The 19426-nt window shown below is 46.3% G+C and overlaps 1 protein-coding gene across 1 annotated transcript in view; it reads right to left on the bottom strand.

Moving 5' to 3' along the window:
- Positions 1-19426, bottom strand: part of LOC144933721 (glycogen [starch] synthase, muscle-like) — a 44408-nt gene that overhangs the window by 21024 nt on the left and 3958 nt on the right. The window contains exons 3-6 of the mRNA XM_078858787.1: positions 17554-17735; positions 14198-14389; positions 5672-5857; positions 604-748 (exon numbers count right to left, since the gene is read on the bottom strand). Of these exons, the coding sequence (XP_078714913.1) occupies positions 604-748; positions 5672-5857; positions 14198-14389; positions 17554-17735 (705 nt within the window). The remainder of the gene's footprint in view (positions 1-603; positions 749-5671; positions 5858-14197; positions 14390-17553; positions 17736-19426) is intronic.

Here is a 19426-nt window from a genome sequence, read left to right on the forward strand (position 1 = left end):
TTGCTTATAAGGGATTACATTTTGAATCATTGCTTCACTTGATGCAGCTAATCTGGCTGTGACGGTCCCACCTGATGACGGAGACTTGTGTTGCCTCCGAAACGTCGTGAATTTTATTTTTATTTTTGTTTTGTTTTATTTTACTTTCATTACTTTTAATGTTTTACCTACGTGACTTTACCGAAAAAACCTGAGAATATGAATCATTGCAGTCACGAAAGCTTCAAATCTAGAATGAATGGAAGTAGTGTTAGTTGCGCCGGTGGTGATGGTGTTGAAGGTTATAATCGGTGATGGTGGTGATAATCAGTGTCAGTGCAGGTAGTGGTGATCGTAGTTATGGGACCTGGTGATGGTGGTGATGGTGATCATTAAGACAGTTATGAATAACAATAGGACGATTGATCAATAGATGTTATGGGTAGGTATGTCCATCGATGGTGACCAACGGAGGCAACCGCCCAACTCTGCCCGATGGGATGGAGGCAATGCTTTCGAATTAAATGAAGGACCGGAAAATAAACGAAGAATGGGATGATGGCGAGGACTTTGCGACCACGAAGAGGAGGGGACGTTGACGCTGGCCCTGCGGGGGCGGCTCGCCTGGCCGTCGCTTGAGCAGATGCTCAGCCTCGTAGGCCGTGATGCGTGACACGGTGGTGAAGGCGTGGGCGCAGTACGACGCCGCGCGCTCGATGCAGTAGCGGTGGTAGATTTGACGCTCGCCAGCCTCCTTGTCGGGGTCGAACTGTGTCGACAGACGCAATCATTCTTCACCAAGGCAATGGCACGTACACGCATGGCCATTTTGTCAATCCACCGTTGGATGAGGGCTTCCCGCACACCATGTCGGTTATGGGGGGGGGGGGGTTGCTATTCGACCATAAAATGTATAGTTATTAACTTTAATCGATCTTCTTGGTTCTTTCGGTAAAGTCACGTAGAAGGGAAGTAATAAAATAATAAAAATAAAACATTATAAAATAATTCTCACGACGCTTCGGCCACAACGCAAGCAACCGTCCTCAGGTGAAAACCAGGTCTGTCGGGGCGACAGCGTCACCTGAGGACGGCTGCTTGCGTTGCGGCCGAAACGTCGTGAGAATTATTCTATCATGTTTTATTTTTATTATTTTATTACTTCCCTTCTACGTGACTTTACCGAAAGAACCAAGAAGATGAATCCCTGCTGTCACGAAAGCTTTAAATCGAAACTTTAATCGAGTGAGTATATTGATAATATGGGGATATTACAATGGTGAGTATTTTTTTTAATACTTGCTAGCCGTTGTGTTAATGTCGTTATACATATTGGGAGGCATCGGAGGCATCGAGAGAGAGAGGGAAGGAGCGAGGCTTGGAGGAGTGCTGGATCTTCCGGGCCGAGTCGTGACCCAGCGTCAGTGAATAATGAACGAGCAGCAACGCGGCTGATCACCACCCCTTAAAGGCTCCCTAGTGGGCAGTGGGTGGGGGCCTGGGAGAGTCGGGGGGCTCATGCTGCGGTACAAACCCACGGGCACCCCCAGTTCGAATCTTAGATGGCCAAGAGCAGGTGACAACTATTTGAACTGGTGATGGGTTACTCCTAGGTCGACTTGGCCTCCGGTGGTGTAAACATCACCACTGGGGGACACAAAGGCGGCCCAGGCGTGGTGTTGACCACCTGCTCCCTCCGTGTGCTCTTTGCAGCCTTCCTAGATGCTCGCTAACAGCACTTGCCCCAACAGGCTATGCGGAGGATCATTTGCCTTTGTCCTGCGACATCAGAGGGACATTACGGCTGAAGCGAGCACACGGGCATACCAGCGAACTCGTGACAATTTGATTAGACTAGAGCCGCTTTGTTTAACTGGATGAGAAATGCATAGGTGTTATTGAATTTGTCATTCGATAGAGTACCAGCAGATTACTCTTTGGTTCTATCAAACAGCCTATTTCTCTCTCTATAAAATTTACCAGGCTCTCACAGGTCCATTCGATCTTTCTCTCCCTTGGTCGCTTTGGGTGGATATCCACACAACTCTCTCTAAAATGTACCAGTCTTGTTGGGTCTTTCAGTAACATGCTAATTTCTCTGCTCCAGCAGACCCACCTCTCTCTCTGCCCCCCCTCTCTCTCTCTATTTAAGGCCTCGACACAGAGGCATTGGGTCTCTGTGTGTCTATGTTGTGTGCCTCTCTCTGTGTGTCTGTGTTGTCTCTCTCTGCTTGTGTGTCTGTCTGTGTGTCTCCGTGTCTGTGTTTTGTCTCTCTCTCAAATTTAGTTCTACCTGATGACGATTGCTTGTGTTGCAATCGAAACGTCGTATTCTATGGTTTAATTTATTTTCTTTCTACGTGACTTTACCAAAAGAACCAAAGAGTAATTCCTGCAGTCACGAAAGCTTCAAATCAAGTTTGTACCAACAGATTACTCAATTGGAATTACACACATAGTAGTATCACTCCCTACTGAGAAAAAACAAACTTGGCAAGACCCTCCTTGACAAGAGAGTCACGAAACCCTGCAAGGCTTTCCTGGGTAAACAAGCGTCATCGTGCCTTCCATTACCATGTAACCTTTCCTAATGTATTCTGAAATTTGGATGCGTGTAGAACTTCTTTCGCACCGTACGTAGCTAACCGTGCTAATCAGAGATGCGGGGGGAGAACAAACTAAACACGAAAAGCAGTTATAATGCAAAGAGTTTTCAATCTAGATCTAACAGTGCATAGCTCAAGCGGCTTCTTAATAGCACAAGGAAGAGCATTCCAGATGGCCGCAGAAGCGCATCTGAAAGCACGCGATGTGGTGGGCGTCTTTGTTCGATAGCTAGCCAAAAGCCGCTGCGAGGATGACGGGAGTTTGCTTGATGGTTTACGCTCCTTGACGAGATCAGCAAGGTATTGTCGTTCATTTGTGGCAAGTACTGTGTGTGTAATGAGCACGACCTTATAAAAATGTGTCAGTCAACGGTGCGCGCAGGACTGCCAGCATCATCCTCTTTGCACGTCTCATGACAGGGTTAACGGGAAACGTGTCATCATTAGACAAATGACGGTGGTGAGGTTTGGCCATGTCATTCAGCGCGAGTCCTTCCTGCCACGGGCTCCACGTTGCACTTCCGCCTGCACGTCCTTAGAGCGTCTCAAATGAATGAGTCAACGAGTAATGACACGGCAGCGTTCCCGTACTCCCCGTCCCACCTCGCACACAAACTAAGAATAAAGGTCAAATCACTGGCACTTCCCAACGTACAAAAGTATACAACTATACTGTTACTGTTCAGCTTTGCAAAGTAACAAAACTCAAGACTGGTGCAAGGTTGCTGATGGCCGAATTATTTTTATTTTAGTGTCTCAACCCACGTCTTTTAATAATGTATTTCTGGATTGTATCACCATCTCTTGTAACCTGCTGACCCACACCTACCATATATCTGTGAAAAAGAGCTTCATAGCTCATCGGATTCCTCAAGGATAGAGATCCTGATCCTAACTGTGATCGGTCATGCCATGGGGTCATCATTCAATTCCCTAATTTGATGTTAAAGTCTGGACCCGTTGGTAATAGAATTAAACTACTGCTGGAGATGTCTTTTCTCTTCCACAGATATTTCTCATTCAAGAGATGACACGGTCTGATCGAAAATAAAGAATGTTTAATTGCAAGCCGGTTGTTAGATTGCCTACCAAACTTTCAGGGGGATTTCACACAAAAAACATAATTTTCCACCTTTGTCAATACACTGCCAAATGAAGGCCTCACCACACACTGTCGGTCAGAGGAGTTGTTCGACCATACGTCACCAGGACTGGTTGGTGAAGGGGAGCCTAGGATCGGTTCAGATATTACCAACTACTTCTGACATTTCACCTCAGGTCGTCTGGTGCATAGCGCGATGCATAAACCGAACCATTACCTGTCCGCACCCAGATCAGAGTTAAGGTGCATTCATTTGAAAACCAAACAAGAAGCATTATTCAATCACTGATGACATGGATACCGGAAACCTGCTATGTTTGAGGACATGCCATGCACAAATTCATCGATTCAAATCCGGCTTTCACTCAAGGTACATCTGATCATGTACATTACTTTCAATATTCGCAAATGTGATGCTGATGTTATGGTTAGGCTAAGTAAGCAATGCAGTACAAGACAGAACAACAAACACCACAAAACAAGACTGCTAAAATTTAATAAAGTAATGAATGATCTTGAATTAAACCACGACCAAAAATGTATGATAATTCACGAAATTGTATTGGGCGAATTATTACATGCCTACTGTTTAGATCGAGTGAATTCCTAGAATCTGGGGAATGGTTTCCAAATTCTCCGACAGACGTTTCACCTTCTACTCACCCTCTAAATGCCCAGCGCAATTACCGCCGTCTGTCGCCAGTACAGACGCAAGCGCACACTCTTGTGTGCTAGCGTGGGCGTAATTGCCGTGTTATAACAAGGAAGCTGGGCATCATGGGAGGGTGCGTTGCTGACGATCTCAAGCCAACAGTCGCCCACATGAGTCCACTTCAGCCTGCGGATTTCTGCGTGATGAGCGGCAGTCACCGCATGGCCAATATTCATCGGGAGGACCAAGACGAATCCACTAGAACCCTTTCCCAGCCCTTCGCCAACTTTGTTTTTCAAATTTGGATTTGTTTAAATCAGTGCGAGGACAACGATAATGTACTTGCCAAAAAGATGTGTTTTAGTGGTACAATAGTTCCAAATAATACACATAAGTGAGAAATATAATTGATAAAAAGGTTATCCAAGTTGTATGGCACATCTATGCTCCTCGCCATTACCAACCTACACTGATCAGCATGGTGAAGTATGGTCAAATAAACCCCACGACCTGCACCGGCAGGAGGGAGGCCCTCATGAAGCAGTGGGCAAACAGCTGTGTATGTTCATTATTATGATGGGACGCTGCGGTGATCATGGGGTAGCGCACACTTCAGGTCGTCACCAATTCGATCTCCTGGCATGGTATTTGAAACAATTGCCAAGTTTCTTAGATCCCACCCCATCCACCCAGCAGTAAATGTTGATACACAGTCAATCGGCAGGTCGCGTGTGGTGCGGTGAATTGTGGGTACCTCCCACCTCTGTGTAAACATGGGCAAAACTTATTTTCTCAATTCCCCCTTTTAGTGGAGGCCCTTCTGCCAGCAGCAGCTTGAACAAGGCATTCCAGGGCTGCACCTTTACATTTTACGTTTACTTTTATTATACCTGCACAAACCACAGAGTATTCCTCTAATGTGCCACATTACAGACAAAAACGCGACACGTTCACCTCCGATTAGTACGGTTGGCTACATACGGTGCAAAATAAGTTCAACATTCGCCAATCGAAAAAGTATATAATAAATAAATAGGTGGTCTCTTTTGGGCAGAGGTCCTTCTTTACAGGACAGAGGGGGCAGAGAGGTAGCCTCCCTATGTGCCATGAAGAAGAGCCATTGCCCGAACCATCACTCACGATATATATTGTTTCTTTTTAAAAGGCAGTGTTATTGACGAATGTGTCGAGTTTTAGTTACTTGTGCACCGCTGCCAACGCAGCAGCACTAAACTATTTGGTCACATTGCAGGCGGTCGCCACCGCGACTGGCTGCAGCCGTGCGGAGTGCCGCCGTCTCCAACCGTAGCGTTGCCGCCCGCGTGCACTCACGTGCTGCATGTTGTTGTAGAAGTCGGTGTTGCCGGCGCACAGGTAGCGTCCGAGCAGCGTGGCGTGCGTCGTGAACACCGTGGCCACGGGCAGCTGTCGTAGGCGGCACAACAGCAGCCCCACGCCCGACAGCCACTCGTGGAAGTGAGCCACGATCGGCAGGTGCTCCTCGCTCTGCGCTGCAAACTGACGCGCGCGCGCGCAGACAGAGACGCGCGCGGTCATCAGACCGACGAGCGTTACACGCCGATGGCGACGACACGCCGTGTCAAGCATCGTCATTTCGAAGCGCTGACAAGGTGCAGCGAAACGACTTTCATCCGCGGCCATAATGTCTGCTGCTCCTGGTGTGCGTGCCCCCACCCCAGTCGAATTGCGGCCGCTGCCGTTTCTCGCGAGCGGATGTGGAGAGTTTCTCTGTACCCAGCCGGGTGGTGCTGTTTGGCAGAGTTCTCAATATACAAATCACAAGGTTTTTTTTCCAGTATCAATGTATGAAAACTATGAGTGGGGTTTACCCTTTCATGGCAATAAAACAGGTGTTAAGATGTTCAAACACCAAATAGAAACCTTTCAAGGTGCACATAGCCTGGCACAAGCGTTGTTGTGACGTCACCACCACTTTGTGGCGAATGGCGGTTGTTGTTGTTCAGTCTATGCATGTATGTGCGAGTCCATTTGTGAGTGTAACTCTATGTGTGTGTATCAATGGATTTGCGTGTGTAACTACACGTCTGCCTTTTTCGCCCGGGCAACGCCGGGTACTAACCGCTAGTAATATATATGGCATTCTCTTTGAAACTAATTGGCCTACACCAAAAACAGCATTCTTTATGGCCTAGTCTCACCATACATATTAGCAGAGAATGTTTTATTTGCATGTTCACCACAAGTACGTGTGGTTAATGCAGTGACTTGATTCCTTGCAAAGGCTTCTATTTGGTGTTTGAATATCTTAACACCTCCTGTTTTATTACCAGAAAGAGTAAACCCTATTCTTATTTTTATATTCAAAATGTTGGCAGGTCAAAACGAAGGTCAGGGGTAAATAGTAAAATAGACCGATCATCTCTCCACGGTCAATAAAATTCGTACCACGTTGTGAAAAACCAGCAGCGTGGAAAAGCTGTGGCAAGAGGTGGCGTATACGCCACACAGAATGTCCATCACTGACTTCCAGTTAAGACGAGTACCAACCAATGCTGATTAAAGTGTGGAGCTTAATTTGACTTGCAATTCATTTTGGCAGGAATGCTTTCCAATGGACCAAGATAAACCGTGATGTGAATAAAAAAAATTTTCAGCGATTCATTAATGATTTGGCAGAGCTTTAATGTACTGGATAGCCCTTTCCCACCTCCTCCGATTAATATTATTTTTAAACATGTTCCCTTTTGGCAACCTGTGGATAATGCTGTACTATAGTAGAGTACAGTATTGTTTGCAACATGTATATAATGAATAGACAGAAAGTCAAAACCTGTCCAGAGCTGGCCTGCTTAAACAGATGCTGCTGGAAAACACTGCTCTGGAAGGCCCAAAAGTAAATGGAACAAAAACATCAACTTGCTTTTATGTGGAGAAAGGGATTTCCTGTCTATTCGTTTTCTACATTTGAATAAGCCTTTTGTGAATCTACTGCTGGATGAAGGCCTCGCTACGCATTTCATCATGATCCCCGTGTCCCTACCCATGTTTCTAACGGGTTCTCTCTGTGTGTCCCCGTGTCTCTCTCCGTGTGTCCACATTTCTCTCCATGTGTTCCTCTCTCTCTCCATCTCCCCGACGGCTGCTCTGTGCTTCCAATGTTCAGGGGCCTGCTTAAGGCGCGGCTCTGGCTGGAGCACGCACACCACACACGTCGGTGATGTGCACGTCTTCTTCGAACGCTGGGGGGGGGGGGGGGGGGGAGCCGGAAAAGCCCTCTGTACCAGCGTGGACGGCACCCTCATGTTCACCTTCTGAAGCGCTCACTCATCACCGTGGCGTGCGCGATGAACACCACCACGTGACTTTTCTTTCGTGATGTGCATGGTGCATTTAGCGCCACAGCGCATGGATTTATAGCGTGTGTTTCATTTGTTTGCTGGTGACTGTCTATTTCATATTGGAATCGCCTTCAGTGCTGTTGCTGCTGGCGGCAATAAAAGTTGTACTGGTAGGAATCTCCTGGTTACACCAGCCTACAGGGGATTATTGTGTCCGTCCGTCCGTCGTGCAGGGAGGGGCTGGGTGGGGGGTGGGAGGGGAGGGGCTGGTCACCCCGTGGTGCCCTTATAAAACTCAACGTTTAACCTACTCACGCCGGCTTGTGCCAGCCCTCAGTCGGGCAAATTTGCGGAATACACCACGCCGCCGTTGACCCTGGCCATTGACCGAGCAACCGAACGTTCCTACCAGCTCCCTCCGCAGGAATGTGTTAAAAGTCTCCGTCTCCCCCCACATGTCTCTCCCCCCCCACCCCCGTGCGTTTCTCTCTCCCGGTGTGTCCCCAGGGGGTGGGGCCATGTCCGGCTCGACTATCACTCGCCATTCACGTCAACTGCGACCAGGGATCGAGCTCGGATCTCCATACCACTGCAAACCACTCGCCCCACTATTCATAATATACGCGAAAAAAAAATTATAATCTCACACGTCCCAAAATAGCACTGCAAGTCTGGGGTCCCCTGCGGCCACTCGCAAAAATTAACAGCGGCAGGAAACATTTCTCGTCCCCTTGCGAGTTCTTGGCAGTTGGCCCCATCGACAGGGTCAACTGCCGGCTCCAAATGTGACGCCAATACAAGACGACTAATCACGTGCTGATTAGGGGAGGACGAGGCATCTTTCTCTCCACCCTGAAGCGGCGAGCACAGCAGAATCCTTATTGTGCATGTACAGCCCTCATGTCAAACCCATGCTGGATGAGGGCATACCTACACTGCACGGGTTCACAGCGGTCATTTGACCATAACTTCGTCATGCTGGTCAGGTAGGGAGCATAGATGTTTAAGCATAGTACATGACAACAATGGATTTTGTGGCACTGCCTACTGCTCACAACATAGCCCAATGGGAGCTTACAACAAAACGTATGCGTTGCGGATGCCCCCATTCAAGCACCATCCTTGCTCAGCCCTGTTAAGATCGAGGGGACATTCTGGGTGATATGGTCGTAGGTTATTGAATTATTACACCAGTTAAATGAGCAGCGTGGTCACCCACACGGGTAATTACTCATTCATTGTACAGTCTTATTACAGAAAATTCACGGCTCATTACTACTGCTGTAACAACGAGTGGCAATTAATGTTTCCACCAGGGCCAAATTATTTATGTAGCCCGACCTACGTTTAAAGCTGTATTTATTAAATTTTAATCATTATGTCATTATTCGGGTTTTCAGAGAGTGCAATTTTCAATGTATTTCAATGTTTCGTTTTCAGGTACCATTCTATGGTATTCCAGTGGCATTTATTTCACATGCTTGAACATTAGAACAAAAATGTAAACCATGTCAATCCAATCAGCTGCTGCCAGTGCATACAAGTTTAACGTACATTTAGTATAACCAGTTGAGAACTCAAGTGACGAGAGGCATGTCTGATAGGAGGGGCGATTATTGCTGTGCATAGTCTAAAAAGAGTAATTTGCGGCTAATTGTAGGATCTGGTAAATTTGGACCCTTATGCTTATACACAATGGCCTACTCTTGCAAATTAAGTCAGGTGATCTGTAACGTCCAATGTAAAGCAGACGGCACGTGGTATTCTTATGGTTATTGCACCCACATAGAAACAGGGCGGCCACTGGATTTGACCAATGAACTTCAGGAACACTACTTGTTATGTATGTTATGTATATCGTGTTATGTATATGTAAATGTTATGTATATCGTTTATTGTTAAATTTGAATCACAGTTCCTATGATCACTGTTACATTGTTTTTATAGCTTTATTTTGGTGATTTTGAAAACGTTTTGGTCTACATTGTCTTATGGTTGTTATTGTTTGACTTGCATCCCACTGGGATTTTTGTACACAGCGTTGAAATACGGTGTTTTTTCTGGAAGACTTTGCCGTTTTTTCCTTGATTTTTCTGTTGCGTGGAGTCACTTTAAGATGTTTCTTGTTCATATTTTTGTTTTGTTGCGGTTGCACCCGAGTCAAGAGCTGCATGGCTCACAGGGTTATACCTCATAAATGAAATGAAACTACTGGGCCAAGTCGTCACCACCACTACTCACTCCTGCTAGGCCATACACCCTGCGACAGTGTGTGACATAACTTGCCCATACCATACGCAACTTTCAGCTGCATAATCATGAACCAGAAACATAACCAGACCACGATTCAGGTTGCATGTTGTGACATCTGCTCAAGGTCAAAAACATTTTGCCTTTGGCTCACGCTACCCTTCAATTGCAGACCAACGTTTCCATGTTGGTAATCTCACAGGTCCTGTACATTCACTGGCTACCTTGCAGCCCAGGATGATGGGAATCTCACACAGACGATGATAATATTTGTATAATCCACTAACTGCTGCATCCAAAGTTATCGATTACAAGGCATGCACCACTACCACTATCAACACTTCTACAAAATTACTATTGGCTTTATTTTACCACATACCTTTTTTGCTGTGTTCGAATAGGTCATTAAATTTGTATCTGCATCTGTCTACCTATGCCCATTGTGCCACTCCCATGAGGTGCATAATGATTCACCTCACAGAAATTCTAAGCATTGACACAATTTGGGGATACAATTCAAGAAACATCTATTGTTAATTTTTATGGTCCTGTATTGTAAAATGTATTATTTGTTCCGAAGTCAAAAGTATATTATAACTTACAGAAACAGTAGACAATCACTTCTTAGACACATGATTCAATGCATGTGTAATGGGGGTTCAATCAGGGCACACACTTGAACTTGGAGGCAACACGTTTTATTAACCAACACCACATAACGCCTAACGGAATAACAACATAAGCTGGTAACCCACTGTTCCCACACTTATCCATGTACACTGGAGTATGGCTATTTACATTCTGGATGGGGCAACTACAAATCGGACCCAGGTCAGCCAACATGCTGCCTGGTCCACGTGCGCGACGCCCGGAGACCCGGAGACCCGCCGACGACGAAGGTTTCTTCCCAGCCAGGACGAACCCCAGTCACCCCTGGGGCTCAGCTTACGGCGTGGCCAGGCCCTGCCCTTGGCCACGCCTCTTTTCCCGATCCTTCTTGAGGGTTCAAGACCCACCTCACGTGTTCCTCAACCCTGGTCCCCCCCCCCCCGTCCGCACCACATCCGGTCATGTGCCCCTTCCCGTTTACCCAGCCTCCCCTGGTATGCCCTTCCACTGTCAGGGAGAGGCTCCGCCCCTACAGTACCACCCACGCGGTACGGTCTCTACACAACGGTACCCACATCAACGACACTACACATGTACATTATCACAGGCATAATAGATTTCCAATCAATGGCTTGTTACATGCTTACTTTTTTTTCTCTCCACCTGAAAAAGACCGCTTGTGTTGCAATCGAAACGTCATGGGTTTTTTGCTTTAAATTTGTATTGTTTTCTATCTACGTGACTTTACCGAAATAACCAAGGAAATGAATTCCTGCAGTCACTAAAGTTTTAAGTCTAAATTTAACCGCCGCTACGGAGAGGGTTTCCACATAACCATAAGATCTTTTAACAAACTCCGAGACAAGAAAGCTCATCTGATCGAGTCACTCACATTTCTGAAGAGATGCCGCGACTCTAAGGTAATACCGACTTTATTCGCAATGACCTCTGCTGCTGTCACATCTTCCAATGCCAAACGAATTTTGTTTAAAGCTAGCTTAGCCCTGGTCTCTGAGAGAATTAGACTGCTCCACACTGAACTGGATCATGCAGACAAGACTCTTGAATTTACACTTAACATTGATGCACAAAATGTCTACATCTGATTGGGAACATGTAGATAACATGACCGCTTCATCAGCCACTACAATGTCAGCTAAATGTAAAGATAATCTGATTTCCTTTCCAAGAAGAAACCAGATCCACATGTTAAAAAGTTAGACCTTGACAAGGTCGTTATCAATATGAGTAATAGCCCTATTTCTGATGGTCTGAAGTCGGTTTTCGCTAAAGGATTGAACTTTGCAGTCACCCCCAAACAGATACCAGTTGATGACATTATTGCTCAGGTCGATGTAGCCCTTAAGAGTTTGGGACACCACTGCAGAAGTGACAAGATCTGAAATCGCTGCAACCCTCAAAAGCGCTAAGATACCAGTCATCAGTAAGGAGGAGCGCTTTGAGTTATTTCAATAAAAAAAAGAGAGGGAAGATATCGTCATCCTCTCAGCCGACAAGGGTAATGCCACAGTCATCATGGACAAAAACGTGTACAATAACACAATTCAGGACCTACTTAATGATGGTAGCTCCACAAAGATTAAAAGAGATCCTACCAACTGCCTCGTTACAAAAACGAACAGTATCATCACTGATTCAGCTTCATTAATTTGAACAGACCAAAAGGTTTTTCCTCAAACCTTCTGCTGCTAGATCACCCAGACTATATGGCTTACCAAAAATCCATAAAGAAGGTACACCCCTTCGTCCCATTGTCTCCACCATTGGCTCACCCACCTACAAACTGGCCTGATATCTGAGACCTTGCAACCTTTCACTGGTAAGACCACCTCTTCTGTTCTTAACTCGGCTCACATGGCAGCGTCAATTAAAGATATCTCACTGTCTCCAGGTGATTTGCTCGTTACTTTTGATGTATTTCTCTGTTCACCAAGGTTCCTGTGCCCGATACCATTGCAATAATTGAAGATTTTGTCCAACAAGGACTGAATGCTGATGTACTGGCCCTGGCGAGACACTGCCTCACTAATACATACTGCACTTGGAATGGAACATTCTACAAACAAGCTGAGGGCACTCCAATGAGTTCTCCCTTATCTCCGGTTGTGGCTAACATTTTCATGGAAAAATTTGAGACGGACGCCATCCAGGCATCCACTCTACATCCATCCTTGTGGAAGAGGTATGTGGATGACATGTTTGTCATCTGGACACATGGCCGACCGGCTCTGAAACAATTTCTCAACCGCATCAATTCCATTCACCCAGAAATCAAATTCACCATGGAGGTAGGAAAGAATGGCATGCTACCCTTCTTTGATGTTCTAATCAAAAGGAGACCAGGTGGCTCAATGAGCCACTCTGTTTACAGGAAAGTAACCCATACTGACGCCTACCTAAAACCTGATTCCCACCACCATCCATCCCAGAAGAATTCCCTCATCAAAACGCTACACCATAGAGCTCAATGTATCTCCGACTATGAACACCTGACCAGTGAACTCAAACACCGGGCTCTCAAGGCGAATGGATACTCTGACTATACAATCCGCAAAGCCATCAACCCAACCGTGAGGAAGGAGCCATCTTGAAGATCCAATCAAAACCGTCACCTTACCTTACATGGAAGGGATAACCAAAAATATTTTTTAAAAATCTTGATCAAACACAAGATCCAGGTCCGATTTAACACAGTACACAAAATTCATGACCTGATCCCATCTGTGAAGGACAAGATCCCTGACATGCAATATCCCGGCGTCTATAAACTAAGCTGTACCTGCGGCAGCAGTTACATTGGGTAAACTAAGCGACATGTCTCGGACCGTGTTCGTGAACACAAGGCAGATTTGAAACACGGCAGGACCAATACTTCTGCCGTAGCTGACCATTACTTTAATGCGGCTGGCTCACGTGAAATTGATTTCTCTAAAACGATGGTACTTTGCAAGCCGACTGGCTATCAACAGAGATTCATTCATGAAGCCATCCATATAGACAGACACAAACACAATTTCAACTGAGACGACGGTTATAAACTCAGCAATCATTGGAAAGATGTCATCAACCACTTTTGGTCATGATTTGAATTTGTGTTTCCTTGTCAACCTCTACCGTCAGCAGCGTGGATGGGCGTAGCGAGGTGCAATTCCTCCCTCCTCCCATCTCTACCCGTCTCTCCTCCCCCCCCCCCGCATCTATGCCCCACCCCCTCTCTCCCTCGCCCCCCCCTCTCTCGCAGCTCTTTTATCCCCATTTCTTCCCCCGCCCCGCCCCATTGTCTGCTCGCGCAGCCCTTTCCCCCGCCCACTCACTCTGGAGCCCTTATCAGCAGCTGCATTTGGAAGCTTGCCCCCTCTTTTCTCTCCACCTGAAGAAGACCACTTGTGTTGCGATCGAAACGTCGCGGGCTTTTTGCTTTTAATTTAGATTTTAGTTTTATTGCTACGCGACTTTACCGAAAGAACCAAGAATATCTTTATACCAATTTATGTATGCCTTAATTTCAGCCAGAGCTGGCAGGGGCTGGAATCTGGAAACGCTTGACGGTAGGTGAATCATTGTCGGGGAAAGAGTGGGGGGAGGGGGGAACAGTTTACAGGGGGGCGGTGGGTGACCGGGGCAAGCATAAGATAGACCACAGGGCCTAGGCACCTACCTCTCTGAGGAACGCCTCTGTGAGGAAACCAAAGAGGACGGCTTCCGTGGTCTCCCGGTCATCGCACGGCACGCCGATGTTCGACGCCTCCCACAGCTCGCCCTTCCACTGATCCAGGTGGTGCCGGGCACTCTCGATGTCGAACAGCACCACAGAGGGGCCCCCTTCCGTCAGCCAGCGGCCAAAGTACACCTGGCACCACACAATGCAATATCCACAACCGGGCCCTCTCGTCACCACAAAGCAAATCATGAGTACTGTCTCGGTATTCGCTCCATTCCTATTAGCAATAGGCTAACCAGGATGGTGCTATGATGCACAAATTAGTTTAGTCTGCAGTACTTTTGCAGTGGGGGGGGGGGGGGGGCAATGCTGCCACGTGGCTTAACCTCATTCGAGAAATGTTATAATTTTTACCGAGATGCCGATGCACGTGATTAATGTCCAATGAGAAGCAGTGGGCATGCATTTTTGCTCAATACACCCCGAGTATAAAAATGGAGGTGCCCATTGGGCTCACACTGCGAGCCACCACCAGAAGCAGCAAACGCTTTACTGCTCGGCCACGTCGCTAAAAACAAAGCACGGACGCCGTAAAATAAAAATTATTTTGGAAAACTTCACAAGTAGAAAAATTTCGCTTCAAATCGAACAATTCATGTGATTAGTTTGGACTGCTGGGATCATCGACCAGGCTGCCTTCACCCACCGTATTCCGCTGAAAAACGGCGACTGGAGCGAGACCACAGTGTCACCGCCTACAACTGGACCATAAACTGCTTAACGATCATAAATCAGGAAGCAGTATTTGTAATTCTTTCAGGTCTCCATTGGAAAAAGAGGCCTTCATCTTCGTGTTTTGGGAATGGCTGGTAATTGGCTTTATTTATTTTACCTGTGTGTGCAGAAATGCATTATCAGCTGATAACTCCACTTTTCTTGGCCAAACGCGTGCATTGGAACACACCCTGCTGATCTCAACAGAAAGAGCATATGGTAGTAGAGAGCCTGTTTGTGTGACCCTAATTCACCGGACACCATCATCGTCATCATCATCGTCATCATGCCACGAGTGGCCACCGTCTCATCTCTCCCCTACTGACTTCATGCACCACAACTCAACAGCAGCTCGTGGAATTTAGCTTCCAGATTAGGAAATAACTGGATGGTCCACTCCTAACGCCACTAATATAAGCAAGCTGTTTCAACTCCGAATTGGACAAAACAAGAAACAGTTCTCTTGTGTAGAGCACCAGTTGTCCGTGTGTTGCTGTGACATAGCATCCATAAGAGCTTTTTTTGGGTTAGATCGCGTAAATATAAACGTGCCCTTATACCCGCCACCACCCGACAGCCAATTAGTAAGGTTTGTCACGTAAACAAAACATGCCAATTCGTTACGAGTACAGCACACCGGTGTGTTGGAGAGTAAACCCACAACATTTACAATTCGAATACGACGTTCCGCCAGAAATTACAACCAGCCCCATCAGGCGACAGCCAGACTTGTGTAGAATTCCCCCTGTTTCGGTCTTAAAGATACATAGCAGTTTGGCTTAATTCACACTGGGCAAAGAGCATTTGTCCGAATCTACACTCACTGCCACGCGTTGTTTCTCTCTTTCTATTCTAAATGCCAAGGTGAAAGAATGCGTAATGGTTAATAAAGCGCACTTCAGCAAGTTCCAACTGAGTGAGCGAGCCATGCTCTGCCCCCAGGGTTAAAATTCTTTTCACTTAATATGATCCGCGTATTCAGGGCCAAACGAACGAAAGTTTTTTTTTACTCAGCCACTAGGGTAGCATTTGCAGACACGGTGGAAACAACGAATGCAATTAAGGACAATGCTGGCTGGCCACGTTTCACCCCTGCTGGAATATGAAACAAGTGGCCGTTAAGTTACCGGGCTGCAGTGGTGGCTATGCACGCACCTGTAATCCAGGACCATGGAGGAGGAGGCCATGGTTGGTGGATCACACAAATGTCATTGCACTCCCTTGCATATTAATGCAATTCGTTACATTAATGAATAAAAACAATCATAACAGTGAAATGCAGTGTTCTGTGCAACAATGTAATGAAACATCATGGCCTCGGATCACCACACCTTACCCCCTTCTAGATCAATCCAGGATACAGCTCCCAGTCAGCACCAGGTCTATAATCAAAACGGTGCCGTATACTGCAATAACGTTCAACACAACGCCGGTACCAGACCTCAAAATCAATCCCTGCCACCAGATCACAAATTCGATTTCCCGGACTGTCCGGGTCAAACCCAGACAGGTGGCCAGCGTAATCATGGCGTGTTAACGCTGCAACAATCTGGGTCGGGATCCCAACAGTACCTGTAGCTCCAAGGTCGAAACAGTCAGTGGTCAAGAACTTAGCAGAGACAGAGGGCCATGTCTAAGCTCGAGTTAGCAATGGTGTCGCTTGGTTCAATTTCGCGGTTGAATGCTTTGACCTTTTGCTATATTATGCATTTAATGCGAACATAACTGGAATTGACCGGACACAACTGGGGAGCTGAAAGGTTATTGATTAAGCAGAGCATAGATCATTGGATTCAGGTACAAGCAGAATTTGCTGCGTAGCGTGTTGGTGGACCTTGCATCCGAGACATGGGCATTTGCCATTGCCCCATGGCACCAATGGGGGGGGGGGGGGGGTAAGGGGGGCACGACCTCTGGATTGCAAGATTTCAAGTCCAGAAGTCATCTCTAAATTCTTATAGTAAAGTAAAAAAATGTCGATTAGCATCTTTTATACGAGTGCCGTTGTTTTTTTAAAAGGTTCCCTTGTTCAGCTCTCAACAATTGTTCAAAATGTAGTTACAATTACTTCGTCTTCATCACATCACTACGTTATGGCCGCCCACGACCCCACCACCCTCTTTATCGAAGGTCACGGTACAGGGTTTTGCAAAATGCCTCGCAGCCCAAACCGCCCTCCACCTGAACGCAAGGTGGTGGCGGCAGTGGCAGAGGTGGCGGTGTCGTCAGAGGCGTAGCTAGGGGGGGGCAGGGGGGTACATATGTCCCCGGGCGCCAAGGTAAAGGGGCGCCAAAATGAGGCTTACAACGTTACATTATAACTTATTGCGGCGGGCGCGGCAGCCTGAAACTACTGCACAAATATACACCTCAACCTAAAAGTTGATATATCCCGCCACACACAGCCTACATGTCATGTAATTACATTTGGTATGTGGTTAAATGGGGGGGGGGGGGGGGCGCCAATTTTATAGTTCGTCCCCGGGCGCAAAATATCCTAGCTACGCCACTGGGTGTCGTCATCCAACGGGCCCCTGTGGAGGATGCGCGAGGACGCGCGAGTGTGTGGTTGCCGGCACCTTGCACCCGCGATTGTCGAGGGCCTCCATGGCTCGGCGCACGGCAGGGTTCGTCGGCTCGCCCAGCTCCACCTCGGTGCGCACATTGTGCTCGAAGTAAGGGCCGATGAGGAAGTAGTTGTCGCCCCACTCCACGCTCGTCTGTCTCACTTTGCTCTGGATCACCGTGTAGATGCCGCCGACTGCAATGAGGGAGGGATGGGGGTTGGGGTCGAGGGAATGTGCGACAAACATCTTATTTTACTTTTATTAATTTTATTTTACTTTTATTTATTTTAATTTCAATTTTTTAACCTACGTGACTTTACCGAAAAAACCTAAGAATATGAATCCTTGCAGTCACGAAAGCTTCAAATCTAGAAACATCTGAGAGGTGGAGCTTCTGCAGAGCCTGGTCTTCAAGCCAGAGGCCTCCACGGCCACGGGGAGACAAACAAACGCACAACATTCTAACTGCGGGAGCCCAAGTAAATACAGACGTAAATAGAAGTGCAAATTGCAACTACAAGTAACGTAGATTATTACTGCCCATCTCTGTAATACACGTAGCTGTCTCAACACAAAAGGGGCTCTCTGTTCAGATGGGGGGGGGGGGGTCGGGGGAATGAGGCTGTGGATCTCCTTTATCCAGAAGTATAACTTCTGGCTCCTGAAAATGAAATGTTGGGGGCATCCTAAAGAAGTGAAACGCCCTGACCATATGCACATGGTCCACAGCCCTGGGTGTGTATACATAGATAAGATGAACAATATTTCAACATAAAAATCTTAAAATATTTATCTGTAGGGTTTTCTTTTGTACAATTGATGGAAATCAAATGCAGGATTTACGAGTGAAATTCTAACGGAAGCAGAACTCTTATGGAAAATAAAAGCAGCTTTATTGGAGAAATATTTATCCCGCGGTATTAAAAGTGACGTGGGTGGGGGGTAAATGTCTGGAGCTCTTAACGTTTTAAAGATTAAAAAAATGCAGCAATAGCAACATTTCTATAAATCCCGTCAGATTGCCTCTTAAGTGATCAAATGTACGAGCCCCGCACAGGCACAGTATCTGTGTGTTAGGCAACCAACTTGACCTTTAAAATGTCGAGTAAGGACATTTCTCAGAATGTCCGGTGCTGATGGGCGTGTGTAGGCCAACTCAAGCCATGAATGTGTGTTTTTTGTATGCGATGTGTTCTATCAGCCTTGTCATTTTTTGATGCTGGTCATAACCATGTCTGGTGCAGAACCTTGCCATTTGGTAATTGGCAATGTACAGTTGTTTTGGGATTTTTTTGTTGGTGTGTTTTTTCTTGTTCTTGTTGCTGTAACTAACATTTTTTTGCGTGTAACCAGGTCCCCATCGATTTGCATATTTATTTTCCAATGGTTTGTTGTTACTTGTGCCCGAATTTAAACCAAGAAAAAAAATCTAATCACACAAGAGAAGGTTTTCTGTGCAATTTTGGCGTCACACAAACCGGGTTTGAACTTTGCACCAGTGGTCAGCTGGCCTCAAAACATTCAAACAACATCGACTCGATTGCAATTTGGAATGACACACTTTTCACTTGACCTCAAAATCACCGGGCAATTTGTTTGTGTTCCCGTTCATATGCATGTGGCGTTGGCGATAGATAAATAAATGAAATGCTACACATTAAAACAAGATAAATGTTCACGATTTTTGATTTGGTGATATGAAGAAAACCCATGACTGGGAGCATAACCGACACTGGATATGTTCATGTAATATTCAATGGTTGTTCGCTAATGAAAAACACTGGAACAACCGAGACCTCAATAGTTTACCAATATTGTACATCGCAACAATAACTGAAAACTGGATACTATGTAAAATGTGTTACCTTCACAATACAAATACATT

The sequence above is a fragment of the Lampetra fluviatilis genome, chromosome 8 (assembly GCF_964198595.1).
Source record: "Lampetra fluviatilis chromosome 8, kcLamFluv1.1, whole genome shotgun sequence".
Lineage (NCBI taxonomy): Eukaryota > Metazoa > Chordata > Hyperoartia > Petromyzontiformes > Petromyzontidae > Lampetra > Lampetra fluviatilis.